The sequence below is a fragment of the Emys orbicularis genome, chromosome 7 (genome assembly GCF_028017835.1).
Source record: "Emys orbicularis isolate rEmyOrb1 chromosome 7, rEmyOrb1.hap1, whole genome shotgun sequence".
NCBI classification, from domain to species: Eukaryota; Metazoa; Chordata; order Testudines; family Emydidae; genus Emys; species Emys orbicularis.
This window is the reverse complement of record NC_088689.1, coordinates 17,000,739-17,015,728: the sequence shown is the minus strand read 5'-3', so window position 1 is coordinate 17,015,728 and position 14,990 is coordinate 17,000,739. Positions and strand designations below refer to the sequence as shown.

The 14,990-nt window shown below is 42.4% G+C and overlaps 1 protein-coding gene across 1 annotated transcript in view; it reads right to left on the bottom strand.

Moving 5' to 3' along the window:
• Nucleotides 1-13,049: 13,049 nt before the first annotated feature.
• Nucleotides 13,050-14,990, bottom strand: part of GRK5 (G protein-coupled receptor kinase 5) — a 228,821-nt gene continuing 226,880 nt past the window's right edge. The window contains exon 16 of the mRNA XM_065407317.1: nucleotides 13,050-13,148. Coding sequence (XP_065263389.1) covers nucleotides 13,050-13,148 — 99 coding nt within the window. The remainder of the gene's footprint in view (nucleotides 13,149-14,990) is intronic.

Sequence of the window (14,990 nt, the reverse complement as noted above, 5' to 3'; positions counted from 1 at the left end):
GTCCAGCCAGTCCCCAGTTTCCCCTGGCTCCTTGTCTGATTTCACTGTTCCCCCTCATTGTCAAGTGGCTTCCACTCCTTTCCCTTTACTGGCTCCCAGTATCCTTGCCCAAATAGTCCCCCAACCCCTGCCTACTTCCCACTCCCAGTTTCTTTGCCAAGCAGTCCCAGCCTCCCCTCAAGCTCAAAGTCTCCTTGCACAGAAGGTTACAGCTTCTTTCCCCCCCCCAAAGTCCCAGTCTCATCAGTCTCCTTTTTTCCAAGTCTACTCCTTTTCCTTCCCTTTGTCTGGCTCGTCTCCCTTCTGCATTTGACTGAGCTCTCCTCCTCCTCCATGCACTGTGGGTGCTAGCATAGGGGTCTAGACCAGCCATGACAGGGAAAAGCTTTGCACCCATTGTCTTGAGTGGGCACGTGCTCAGTCACTCTGTGAGGATGGTACATTTGCAGCCTGGTCAGCTTTAGGAGCGATGATGGCTGGAATATGCTCCATGTGGATGGATACTGGCAATTTTAGCTATTAAAAGCAAAGAAGGCTCTGCTGCACATGTGCCAACTATGATTTTTCAAAGGTGTATAACTTGGCAAATTTTAGGTGGATTTTCATGGGAGAAGCAAAAAGCACATGCCTGACACAAAGCCTGCCCCCCACCAAATTTCAAATCCCTGTGCCGAAGCATGGAGGGGACTAGAACGGTTCAAAGAAAAAGTCACCAGAATTTTTTAACATGGGGCCAATTACATTATTTTGTCCTAGCCTCAGTCTCAGAAACAATGGAACCATTTTGGACTGAAATTTTCCAGCATGTGATGTGGTTTCTACCCTTCACAGATGAGCAAAGGGGGTAACAGGCATTAGGGAGCTCAATTAGCGTACCTGGCTGCACCTGCTGGGAGGATCAGGCCCAAGTAATGATGAAACCCAGCTTGGAAGCGGCTTGGTGGTGTTACAAACAGAGGACATTTGGAGCAAAAGGAGGTGGGTCTGCAATCACTCGTGTGGTAGCGACAAGCCTTGTAAGGAACAAATGGGCTCTTGCAGGGTGAGGTGACAGCCCAGGGAAGGGCTGCATAGGAAGAAGTCTAGAGAGGTATCAATAAGGCATCTAGTGAAGCGAATCTTGGCAACATCTTCTAGGATCTCTGGACTGGAACCCAATGTAGTGGCTGGGCATGGGTTCCTTTCCTAGTCACTATTAAAGGGGCATGAAGACCCTGAGAAGGGGTTATGGACTACTGGAAGCCCTGAGATAATATGATATCATGCCCAGCTGGGGGTGGCGAAGGGACTCCACAGCGCGCCTACTCTGCCAGCATCTGGCATGGAAAACTTCAGCCTGAAAGGTTAACGATTGGCCAAGTTTAGACACTATTTTCAGGCTTATATATGGGGTGTGTCAGGTAACCTTAACAGCATACAGTACTACCAGCCCTGTCTATAATACTCAGGTCTTTATTGTGCTCTTCATCAATAGATCTCAGAGTGCTTTACAAAGGGGTGCCGTATTATCAGCCCCACTTTACACATGGGGAAACTTTTTGCCCGTCTCCTTCTTAAATCCAGTATTTAAAGGGCCACCTGCACCAGTGACTACATATTGTGTGAAGATAGGTTTCCTTTTCTTTGTTCTAAATTTATTGGCCATTTCTTTCCGAGTGAGCTGAACACTAGCATACCTTTGCAGCAGGCACTGAATACCACTACTTCTCTTGAATTTGAAATGTAATTTCCTAGTGTTTTGCTTGAATTAAAAAGCAGAAATTCTGCAAAGGTCAAAAGACTAAAAAAAGTTTTTAAAAAACCCCATAATTTGCAAGGAAGCACTGTTATTTTGAGGACTGGAGCAATTCTGCATGCTTACTTTACCATCTATAGCCTATTTAATGCTTCCAAGCTAAGACTTGTAGCATTTCTCTTTCGAGTTTGTCAGGTAAAGCATAGCACAGTGGTGAATGTTACTAATAATTATTATTCTACTTATTCTAGTGAGGGGAAAATGAGTTAAAACCCTTAGGTCATTAAAAATTATTTTGAACTTAATCATGTGCCACCTATAAAAAAATAAGCAGAATAATTTAGTCCCCAAGCTTGTGACTGACTCCATCTGGGCAGCCCCTTGTGCGTGCACAGAGCCCCATGGATTTCAGTTGCAGGATCTGGGCCTTATGTAATACTTTCCACTGCCAAAGCTCTTTCTGGGCATTAACAATTATAATTTAATTTAATTTTTTTCTTTTTAAATCATGTGAGTGATGAGGGTATTCTGCCAATGGTCTGTACATAGCTTGAGAGAAACTTGCCTGGTATATTAGGAAAATTCCAGGAAAGGTTAACAGTGGGAAAACATAAAACAACCCAAGGAATTTACTGAAACGATCAAATGACACATGACCTCTAAACTTTTTATAATTGCAGGACAATTGGTTGAATGTATGTGAGCAGGTCAGTGTCAATGTAAATCTGCAGGACCTGAATTTACACAGAGGAGCACCTTAAATTTTACTGAGCTTGGCAGTTTGACAAGGCTGCTACTTTTACCCAGTTGTATAGACTCCAAGGCCAGAAGGGACCACTGTGATCATCTAGTCTAGTGTGACCTCTTGTACAACACGGGCCACAGAACTTCTCCAAAATCATTCCTAGAGCAGGGCCTTTTTTAAAAAGCTTCCAATCTTGATTAAAACTTTATCTGTGATGGAGACTCCGCCACGCCCCCTGGTAAATTGTTTCAATGGTTACTTATTCTCACTGTTCATAGGCCTTATTTCCAATCTGAATGTATCTAGTTTCACCTTCTGGCCATTGGAGCATGTTATACTTTTCTCTGCTAGATAAACTGCTCTTGAGGAGTTCTTTCCTGGTACTTGGTGCAAACACTGTTTGCCATCAGCAGGCTCTCAGTTTTTCTTTATACCTTTTTACAATTTTTTTTTAAAGAAAAGAAGTTGGAAAATACAAGAAAAAATTCACTCTGCTGGGTGGCAACTTGTTTGCAAAGTTTACTGGTAAAGTTGCAGCTGAATGCAAAATTCCACTTTAGATGCACGAAGTGCATGCCAGTGAAAAGTGTATTTTGATTTTTCTGCCTACAAACAGTCCCTCCCCAATCAATGGACATTTAAGCAAGGCCAGAGATTCGTAGGGCTCATAAAACACATCATGATGAAGTTTAAATAAAATCTTTCTCTGTGAGCCTCTTTATCACCCACACTGTCCCCTCCTCTGGGAACTACCGTGCCCATTTTAAGGTCCCCTAAACTTGTGAGGTTGCAGCAGTGATGTTTGCTGGGAGTTTGTATTGTGCATCAGGAGGGATAGTTCAGTGGTTTGAGCATTGGCCTGCTAAACCCAGGGTTGTGAGTTCAATCCTTGAGGGGGCCATTTAGGGATCAGGGCAAAAATCTGTTTGGGGATTGGTCCTGCTTTGAGCAGGGGGTTGGACTAGATGACCTCCTGAGGTCCCTTCTAACCCTCATATCCTATGAAAAGGAAGTGGGAAACAAATTTGGCCAGCTCTCTTTGTGAGAGTGTGAAATTTCATGACGCAAATCAGAATGTCCCTTCATTCTTGAATGCAACCACTGTCCTTTGTATCTTTGGCCAGTCATGCAATTTAATGTGGGATCTTGTTCCACAATAGGGTGACCAGATGTCCCTATTGTAATATAAGAGCCTATATAAGAATTTTTGGGTCTTTTTCTTATATAGGCTCCTATTACCCGCCACCCCGTCCCGATTTTTCACACTTGCTGTCTGGTCGCCCTATTCCACGATCCTATTCCTTTTAAAGATTTTAGTACCATAGAGCATCTGGTAGTTTTTATTTCACCTCATAAAGTGTGTATGAGATGTACTGTGGGGAGAATGAGGTCAGTTTTTGTCATCTTCGCAGTAGAAGATAAAGGGCCAGTTTTTCCACCTTGTGTAGGTTACACCAGTGCAAAGTTGATATTAATTGCAGACCATTCTGATAGTGTGTTCCACCCTCTTTGCAGTCAGTTGGGACAGTTGCAATTGACTACACAAGGTGTAAAGTAGTGCTGATTCACCACAAGAGGGTCTGAATCTTTTCTCACTCACAAAAGAGTAAATCAGAAGTGAGAGTACAATCAAGTCCAGAAAATTCTCTTGAAAAGGCACTTGCAGCAAAGGTTGTCAAGGTAACAGCTTTTCAGGGTGCTTAATAATATAAAATAATAAGCATTCACACAACTCTTTGCAGCTCCAAAGCACATTAATTCTCACAATATTCCTATGAGATATGTGAATAGCATCATGCCCATCTCAGTGAACCCACAGTCGAGAGGTTAAATGACTTGTCCATGGCCACACAGCGAGTCAGTGGCAGAGCTGATAGGGGAATTTAAGAATTCCTGGCTCCTGATCTGATTTAAGAATCCTGGTTCCATCCGGAGGGAGATTCATGTGGAGGGCAGCCTTTTCTTCACTGCAGTGTAGCTGGAGGGATAGCTTGAATTATGGCCCTAACCTGATGCCCGTGCTCAAGTGCTGCTGATGCTTAAGCTACTTGAGAGGAGTTAACTCAAGTGTTGATACCCTGAGCTAACACTGCAGTGAAGAAAAGCTCTTGATGACTGTCATGATGCCTTCTTTAAAGTCTTTGTATCTAGTCTCCTGCCCAGTTTATTAGGCCATTCTGCCTTGTTACACGCTGACCATGTCACGTAATTGTTTGGAGGCTTTGTGAATACGAGCACGACTGAGGAGTTGTTAGTCACTGGGTAGCAACACTGGCCTTGCCATACCAATGCAAACCTCTAGTATAGACATGCCCCACTTGTTCAAGTCCTGGTTTACACCGTGGGGTCAGTTGAACTAGTGCAAGTCATGGTTCAATCAGTACTCCATGGTCACCCTGATGCAGCTGCCCATGGCTAATAACCTCAGTGTAGACAAGGCCTAAGATTCTGACCTATGGTAGATCTACTGGCTGGAGAGGTGATGTGACAGAAAAATACGATAATAAAACATATAAAGGCAGCAGATGTCCCAGCAATGTCTGAACTTGATCCTGCTCCCATTGAAAGCAATGGTAACACTCCCATGGACTTCAGCTGAAGCATTATCTGGCGCAATATAGGCTTATGTCCAATAAAAAAATAGAGGGAAAATGGATCAGAATGAGTAATTTTAATGTATTTAAATTAAAGAATTTATTTTTCTAAAAAAATCCCCAAACAAAACCAAAACAAAACAGTGGTTTGATCTCTAGATACAGCAGCACTGTGACATTATTAGACATTATGTACGAAGAATTCAAGCAGCCATAGAACACAGAAGCCATTATCTTCAGTAACAACCTCAAAATGAAACTAGTTTCATAAAACAATGTTAGAATCTCCCTGTAATAAAACAACAACAAAAAACCCTTTGGATACTAGGATGATTTTTTGTGTGTGTACAATGCCAACAGCCACTAGTTCTTCTAACTGAGAACATTTGCTTTAATTTATTACAAAACTGATTTGTTGACTGAATTATGAAAGACGACTTTAACATTTTTTTAGAAGTGTCTGTTCCTCTTACAGAGACTACAGTATTAGCAGTGCTTAAAAACATTTACTCCTGGATACGCTTTTCAAATTAGATCAGAAGAATACTGTGTGTGTGTTAATACCAAATGTGAATTTTAATTTTCAAAGCAGGTGAAAAGACTAGTCTTAATATGAAACTCTGCAGTTTTACAATTTAATCATTAGTCAGATATGGGCAAATACAAGATGGTTCATGAAATTTTTAGATCTATCTACATTGCTTGGAAATGCAAAATGAAGTTTTTACATCCTCCACCTTCAAAGTAAAGGCAAAAAGTTGAGTCTTTTAGACGAGTGTCCAGTATTTAAAAGAAGTGCAATCAAAGGAGATTGCACTCAGCACATACAATATAACTCACATGGACTGGTTAATAAACACACTGAACAGCTGTGGAATGATAAGAATGGAAAATACATTTATAATCCAGGCACTATCTGACATGTTTCTTCTTTCCTGGTAGTGATGGTTCCTTGGGGGCCATTTGATTTCCAGAAGGCCTGGGATTCCCTTTTGAAGTCCTTTGATCCTAGAAATGTGATAATCTCTTTAGTTTTCATAGATGGGCCACTGAGTTTTCCCAACGTTTGTCCAACATGCATCATTCTGATTTAACACAGCATTTCAATTATTCGGTACCTAGGAATTCTGTCACATGTGGAACAACTGTTCAGCAAGCAAAGAGAGATTTTGAAGTTTAACTGGTGATTATTTTTTGTCCCCTCCCTCATAGATATTTGTTTTTAATATAAAAAGGGGAGGATCTTGAATGATTGCTATTACTGATTAGCTCTGAAACAAGGAAACGAACACTTCAAAGTCTATACTGTTGCTCTGCAGGAGGTCTCGCTGCTGAAGCAAAGTGCATAAAATCTCAGCATCTCAAAGGAACTAGGACAAACTATTAAAAAAAAATCGTGAACCCTTATTTACGTGAGTTGTCTCACTGAAGTTACATTGGTAAGAGCTGCTGGATGAGGCTCAATTCATTCAAATAAAAAACAATTAATATTGATACTTCGCATTTTTTTTTTTTTTGTCTAGAGACTTCCAAGTGCTTTACAAAGGTGGCTAAGTTTCATCACTCCTTTTATAAGCCCAGGGAAACTGAGTTGCGCATAGGTTAATTTTGTTGCCACGGGGAAGACAGAGAATCAATGGCCAAGCTACGGATAGAATCGAGCACTCTTGACTCCAAATATAAGCAAGCGAACAGGGGAAACCCGAGCCAGACACAAGGAGATCATCTTAAATCAAAAATTACTGCCACTGCCAATGTAAGTAATACATTGTTTAAGAGTTTCTCAGCGTATGGCTCTTCCTTTATAAAAAACATTTGATAGTATTCTGCAGTAACAGACCCCAACATGGCAGCTGCTATTTGTATTACTGCAGAGTAGAAGTTATTAGTACAGAATGCTGTTGGGTGGCAGACTCCTTTTTTTAAGCATCCTCTCACAGCACTGCATAAAGGCTATTAGTTGTTATCTCTAAAGGAGGTTGCTGTCCTCCTGACAGATGGAAGCTGGGAATTTGGGATGAATAGGATTTAAGCCTGTTTGCTCGGCTTTAGCCTAAGGACACTCATTGCTATCATTATTTTTTAAAGGATAGGTGGAGTTAGTGCTTGTGACAGCTCTGGAAAAGGGTGTCCTCTGTTTAGCCACAGCTTCTCTTGCACTTCCTTGCTAATGGATCTCAACCCAGCCTGGGACAGACCAGGACCACCTCCCAGGATGAGGGCAGGTCAATCTCTGCGTCCATTCACCCCTTGGCCTCCCAGTTTTAACTGCCTTCAAATGTGCCAGTGATGTTTTGGTGAAATGGGCACCTGTGCACTAGGCACTTATGAATGTTATTTAAATTAAAGTAGCAGACCAAGGCCCCAGTCAGGACTGGGTCCCATTGGCTAGGTGAGGTTCAAACACACAGGAAGACATGATCCCTGCCTGGAAAAGCAGACTAGCCCCAGGCATTCTTTCAAAGCAAAGAGGAAGTCCAACTTTTCCAGTGCTGCTTAGAGAATGCTCAGGAGCAGCTGATGAGCCATCTCATTTTGATCAATATATTTAACATGTGGGAAGGAGCCTTACAAACTTTGAGCAACAAGAATTTGTGAACTTAAAGAAGAGACCCTTTCACATGTACACACCCACACACTAACCTAGTTCTCAAACTGTACTTACGAGTTCATAGATACTGTATCTCCCTGTTTCTGCTTATTTTGTTTGTACTACAGAAGTTTGTTTATCTGAGGCTTCTCTGCTGAAAAGGATAATAGCAACTGGCTTGGAAATTGAGACTTGGATGGAAAAGTAAAGATGCCAGTTGGATCTAGCTTGGAAACATGAGAGTTGGCTTAACAAAAATAGTCCCTGCTGGATTTTGTGTGTTCTATTCTACGTATACTCTGAAGAAGAAAAACCACCTCTATATCCGGTAAGACACCAATCAATCAGCAAAGTTTGGCTACATGTTTCTTACAATGAAATTGGACATAGTTACCCGGGGAGGGGAATGATCACAAATGACTTCAAATATTTCTTAAAGACATTCCAAATTTTCTATGAAAAACAGAGCGTCAATTGAACAAATTCCTCTTAATATCTATATTAAGTAGATCTGATTCAGTACTGCAAGAACGGTATTCACTAACGTTCATTTGAATTCCTACTGGCTGCTTGGTTTGACCAGTTTTGTGCGTTTTTTCATTTGCATGAATAGGTTTTTGTTCACACATGTCTTTGGAATGGCTGTTTGTGCACAAACACCCTTATTTTCACATGAAAAAGGTTATATGTGCAGACTCAAAAAATATTTATTTGCTATTATTTTCACGTTTTAGAAGTTTCAATCATCCAAGCAGAAAGCAGAAAAAATGCCATGTGACTCCTTCACACACCACTCATAAAGAATCATTGAACTGGAAAGTTAATGAAGAACCCATAGACTGATGAATAATTTTTAGCCTATCTGGAGAAGACTTAAAAATAAATCCAGTTGCAGAATTCAGAATCCGTTTGTAAATGATTTCCAAACATTTAAAGAGCTAAATTTGCTCAACAGTCTACTCATACAAATAGTTCAACCAGCTCTAATCTTGTGCACTTCCCAAAAGGATCTTTGTTCTAACTGGAAAGATAATAGATTAAATGAATCTTGTGCTGGAAAATTATGAAATAACTATTTCTTTCTACTCTTTTGCCATGTGCAAACCAATCTCAAAGCTATTCATTATGATTCAGAGTACTAAACACTCTCTTGCTAGCAGTATGCTCTCTCCAAAGTAGTATAAAGAAATTATAGGCCTGGTTTTCAGAGGTGCTGAACGCCCACCGCTCCCATTGACTTCAGATTGAATTGTGAGTATTCACCACCTCTGAGAATCAGGCTCCATGTGTTTGGGGGAGTTAGGTTGTGCAACAAATTGATTCACTTGAGTTCCATCCATAGCAATCTGTGTTCCAATTTTTACTGGATCACACAAGTGAATGTGAGCACAGTGTGTTCTTAGCCTAGTCTCGAGTGGGATATATAACAAAAAATACTGCTCAGTTTGACATAGTAGGCAAGCCCTGTTCAGGAGAATCCCAGGACTGGCGGTCAAGACTGGTATTGACTGGCAGTGTTGTGACTACCCATGATGTTCCTTCTAGACAGGGTTATCAATTGGTCATTTAGCCTTAACAAACAGCCTTCAAGGGAGGGTTCACTGTAATTAGGTTTTTCATCTCTAATCTAAATGTGAAGCATTAAAACAACAAAAAAAGAAAACGGAGTCTTCATGGACCAAATGGTTAAAAATGTAGGGAATGAGCTCCTCATGCATACGCTCTGCACTCACCCACATTTAATGATGAATATTAATATATGATTCTTATTATGACTTTTATCCAAGAGCCTCATCACACTTTACAAACATTCCTGATTTAAGCCTCACAACCCCACCCCGAGCCCGGGCGGCAGGCAAACATTATTATAAACATTATTCTAATGGGAGGTAGGTGCCTCTATAATGCCACAAAGTGAGGGAGTAGCAGAACTGAAAACACAACCTAGGACCATGCTCTATCTACCACTCAGTGCTCCCCTTGCTTTGCATTTGTGCTTATGAATTAACCGGTTTGAGAGAGCACTGACATACTGCACACACAGATGAATCTGAGTGTTGTTCTGGCACGTGGACATCAGCCTCTCCCTTTGAAAAAATGTATCCCAGTAAGGATATTCTAGGCAAAGCAAGTAAAGTTCTACATACAAAGCTTCTCATACACACTGGTACTGAAACAGTGAGCCCTACATTAAGCCCCACAGAAACTGAGGTTCCCCTTAGAGCTGCATTTCGAATTGTCACCTACATTTCTTGAAACTGGGTGAAATCCACCCTGATGCAGAGGGCCCATGCAAGGCCATCCACAAAATGCAAACTTTGCATTAAGGGCCTAACACAAAGCCCACTACAGTCAGTGCATAGATTCCTGCTGACTTCAGTGGGCTTGCGTCAGAACATAAATGGAGAATTTCACTCACACAGTACTTCTCTCATGTCTCAGGCCTACTAGTGAGTTGGAACTATTACAACTAAACTGGAGACATAATTAGTCCAAATTCTCAGCATTCACTTCTCCACATTCTTTCACCTCTGCTCAAATCTGCAGTGGCATCACTGACACAGGTGAAACCACTGGCACTCTGCCTGTTTGATCTTTGCATTGATAAAGTGAGGGGTAAACACCCTCTGCACCACCGCATCTTCCCAGAACATCAGTCAGAAGGAAGAGGGAGACAAATTTTCATTGCTGTTTTGGATTGTTTACAATGCAGTCTTAATTACCTGTATCTCTACAAGTGATTGGGAGAGTCCACAACCTTATTAGTTGCCCTACGGGGTGTCTTGGCTTCTTGGCATACTGTACTCCATGACAAACGCACATCAGCCCAATACATACATACATAGCCCAATATCTCCATTCCTTTCTCAATCAGCTAATTTACAAAAGCACTGACCTTGTTCTGTCCCTTACTGATCTTAAGTTGTTCTAGAACTTACTTTATTTTGAGTCCTTATCATTCATGGTTTTGCCTGTAAAAAACCTCATGCATTCTGTTGCTCTTTCTGCGTTGGCCATGGAAACCAATTTCACACCAGCATAGGCGCTGACTCCGTGGGTGCTCCGGGGCTGGAGCACCCACAGGGAAAAAATGGTGGGTGCTGAGCATCTACCGGCAGGCCCCCATCAGCCCCGCTCCCCCCCAGTGTTTGCCGCACACCGGCAGGCCCCACTGATCAGTGCCTCCCCCTTCCTGCCTGCGCCTCCCGCCCGCCGCGATCAGCTATTTCGTGGCATGCAGGAGGCTGCGGGGACAGGGAGGAGGAGCGAGGGCGCGGCGCACTGGAGGGAGAGGGGCGGAAAGGGGTGGGAAGAGGCGGGGTGGGGGTGGAACAAGGGCAGGAAAAGGCAGGACGGGGCCTTGGAGGAAGGCGTGGAGTGGGGGCAGGGCCTAGGGCAGAGCCGGGGGTTGAACACCCCTGGCATATTAGAAAGTCGGTGCCTGTGCACACCAGTCTAATCATAGAAATGCAGGGCTGGAAGGGACTTCAAGAAGTCATTTAGTTTATCCTCCCATACTGAGGCAGGATTAAATATATCTAGGCCATCCCTGATAGGTGTTTGTCTCACCTGTTCTTAAAAGCCTCCAATGACGGGGATTCCAGAACCCCCCTAAGTAACCTGTTCCTTGTGGTTAATTAAACATAAATGTAGTTCTTGCTAGAAAGACGCTAACCCAGTTTCCCTGGGTAGCACAGACATGGCCTAACCTTAGTGTAGTCATTTAATTCTTAGACATGACATGTCAGACATCAGTTGTCCCAAAAGTTTAGGAAAACTCAATCAATTCAGCATGGTCAACCAAACTATTTTACAGCAAATGTTGAATTCAGCAGATTCCATCTACACCAATGGGTCAAATGTTTCCCAATATCAGTTGAAATGGGTGAAGCTGTGTTTGACACCTGATGTCCTACATGGCATGTTTGAGAATAGATACACTCCTAGCACATAGTATGCTTTTGTTAACTGGTTCATAGTATGGATATTGAACCTGACTGAGCCCATCTATACCAGTGGGACAATTGTTTTAAACAATAATATGGGGTGGCCTGAGATGAAGCATTGTGGAATCAAAAAAGGGCAAACTATACTGTTTTACAATGGGCACTGAACTCAGCTAACTGTACTGGGACAGTCATTTCATCACTGGTTGAGGGGGCCAGAAAAGGAGCCATGCAGCCTAAGGGCTCTAGAACAGCTCACTTGAAAGTAGACATGGGCTGGAATGGATATAATGGATGTAGAAAAGTTGAGATCCAGAGCTGAACCTTCCTGGCTTGGTTCTGTTCCCTATAGCTTCCCTGGCCAGCACAGACAGGGCCATTGAGTCAATCTCCTGGTAGCTGTGTGACATAAGCAACTAAAAGCCTCTCACTTGTGGCCTGATCCTGTATCACTGAAATCAATGGGAGCTTTGCTGTTAATTTCAATGGGTGAAGGATTTCAGGTCTTTGAAGAACTGATGACAACTTGTCTTTCTTAGCAACCCTTGCTAACATTTTTTCTTTCTCTCATTAGCAATAGTAAAAAAAAGTTTGAAAAGGGGAGGACTTAAAACAGGGTTCCATTAAAAACAATAAATATTGTGATGATCTAACAACAAAAATAAGTGCAAATCTCAACAGTGCTGGTCCCATGACATTACGAACCTCAGACATAGCAAATAGTATTCTTAGATGCGGCAAAGTCTTGACTACGTATAATAGCATTTAATACAAGACTTTACAAACCAACAAAGAGGAAAAATGTATGCAGTGTTGCTGTAAGCCAAATATACAGATGTAAAATTATTAAGAATAAACTGTGCCATAAAAATGCATGTCAGTAAAACCAACTTGATAAAGTGAAATATGAATAATTTTCTACACTTACTAAAAAGAATGATTTCTCATTTGAGGCTCTGGAAGTCTTGAGTCACATTTCTTTTAAAAAAAAGTCTTAAAACACATGGCTTTACAGCTGCTGCTCAGAAAATATACACCCCAAAGTCTGACTTTCATTTAAATACAAATGTACAAAATGTAAACTGAGACAATAGAGAAATTTACAAAACTTTTCTTTAAAAATAATAAAGACAAAATTCAGTTCTAGTATGATGCTATTTAAATACGTGCAAGTAGTCATGTTCGTTGAATTTCTATTGCAATGTTCTAAATAGACAAATCTGATTCACACCATCTTGAGTGCCACCTCCAAAAACAGACCTGAGTGGAAATTTCTTCATAAAATGTGAGGCTCCACTGGAAGGAATGGATAGAATATCTCCATTGCAGGGAGATCATTTATTTTTTAACTCAACGGTGGATGCTCTCTCATCCTTAGAAGCTCCATAGATTATAGTGGAAGGATGCAACATGTTGTTTCATGAAAGTTGAGTTCGAACTAGCTGCTTCCGGTAGAGTTTGAACTTACATGGTTTGAATTTATGTGGTGATTTAAACTCGCCTTTGAATTCGGTGAACTCTTTGAATTGTTTTGATGCTGGAGAAAGGAGAAAACAATGATATTTATATCCCCATAACATCCCATACCTCCCATCTGCCTCACATTTTGGTCATGTCATATTATCCCGCCTGCTTCTGGTCTTGTAACATTGTGAAGATTTACTGAAATAAAACTTATTTAGCATGCTTGTCTTTATTTTCCATGGGTCAGAAGAACCATGGGAGCTCTCCAGAGCAACAGAGAAGAGGATACACATTAGAGGAGTCAATTCAATACAGCACAAACAGTTCTGGCCTCCTAGGCTTTGCCTTCCTCAGAGCATACCTGCTAACATTTAGGGAGACATGCCTTGTAACCAGGGCTGGCTCCAGGGTTTTGGCCACCCCAAACAGCCAAAAAAAAAAAAAAAAGCCGCGATCGCGATCTGCGGCGGCAATTCGGCGGGAGGTCCTTCGCTCCGAGCGGGAGTGAGGGACTGTCCGCCGAATTGCCGCCGAACAGCTGGACGTGCCGCCCCTCTCCGGAGTGGCCGCCCCAAGCACCTGCTTGCCAAGCTGGTGCCTGGAGCCGGCCCTGCTTGTAACTCCAGTGTAATATGCTGGGTTCTAAATGTTATGTGGAAAAATGGTCAATATTTTTCTAAAAAATAAGGCCTGTCACTCTTAAATAGGGATGGTGGGTAAGTATGTCAGAGCTAACACAGCAAGGAGTGTTAGGGAATAGCACATGGGGACCCAGCACACACCAGTGCAAAGAGGACACAGTGCTGTGCATGCAACACAGTAAAATAAGAAAATCAAGTCTCAGTCGTGAGCACCACTCATGCAGTAGGGAGGCCAGGTGGAGAGAGACAGAGGAGGTGCTTGTTTTGGGAGGGAGGCAGCAGGGTTTGGGTTCATTAGCATAACTAGTTCTCCCAGCCTGGCAGCCAGCATTGCTAATGCACCATTCTTAGCACGTGTTCTTTTCATGGACAGTCCCCAGTAGCCCTGGACACAAAGGAATCATTAGGGGTGGCAGAGTTGCCCTTGGTTGGATATAGGTGCTGAGCCAGGGGTTACTAAGAGCCTCTGAGGGTGGGACTGAGACCAGTGTCCGGAGTAGAAGGTGCCCTTGCAAAATTCCAGCCTAAACTACCTGCAGCCTGTTGAGGGGAACATGATAAATAACAGAGCTGGTTGGGAAATGGGATTATTTTCTGCAGAAAATTCAGATTTTTCAGCAAAATATCAAAAACTGAAGTATTTCAGCCAAATCCCAAAATACTTTGATTTGGAAATGTTGCTGTGGTGCCTCTTGTAGGAGTCGCATTTCAGTTGCCTCATGCTCCCATTCTCCTCTATGGGCCTGACTCCCTGGTCGGACAACATCTCCTATGTTTTGGGCATTCGTTTATTTAATGAAAAATTGATGTTTTCCATGAAAAGCAGACTATTTTCTCTCTCACCCACAAAATCATGTAACTAACAAACCCAATTTTCCATAAAAAAAAACAGCTTAGACGGAACCATTTCAACCAGCCCTGATAAATATCAGACTAGTGATGGCCTGGTCTTGGAAAGTTGAAAGTACTGAATCAAATAAGAACTCCTAGGTGCAGACACTTATTTGAACCAACTGAACATACGGAATCTGCAACACCAAGTAGAAAATTACAAGGAAACTGTGAGAACAAACCCTGCCTGGTATTTCATGTGTCTCATGATGGACATACCATAAGGGTAGCATACATATCATACAGGAAAGTTCATTGGGACTCAGAGACACAGGCGCCGACTTTCCAAAGTGCCGGTGGGTGCTCGACTTCCGGCTCTGCCCCAAGCTCCACCCCTGCCCCGCCTCTTCCCGCCCACTTCCGCCCCCTCCCCCGAGTGCGTC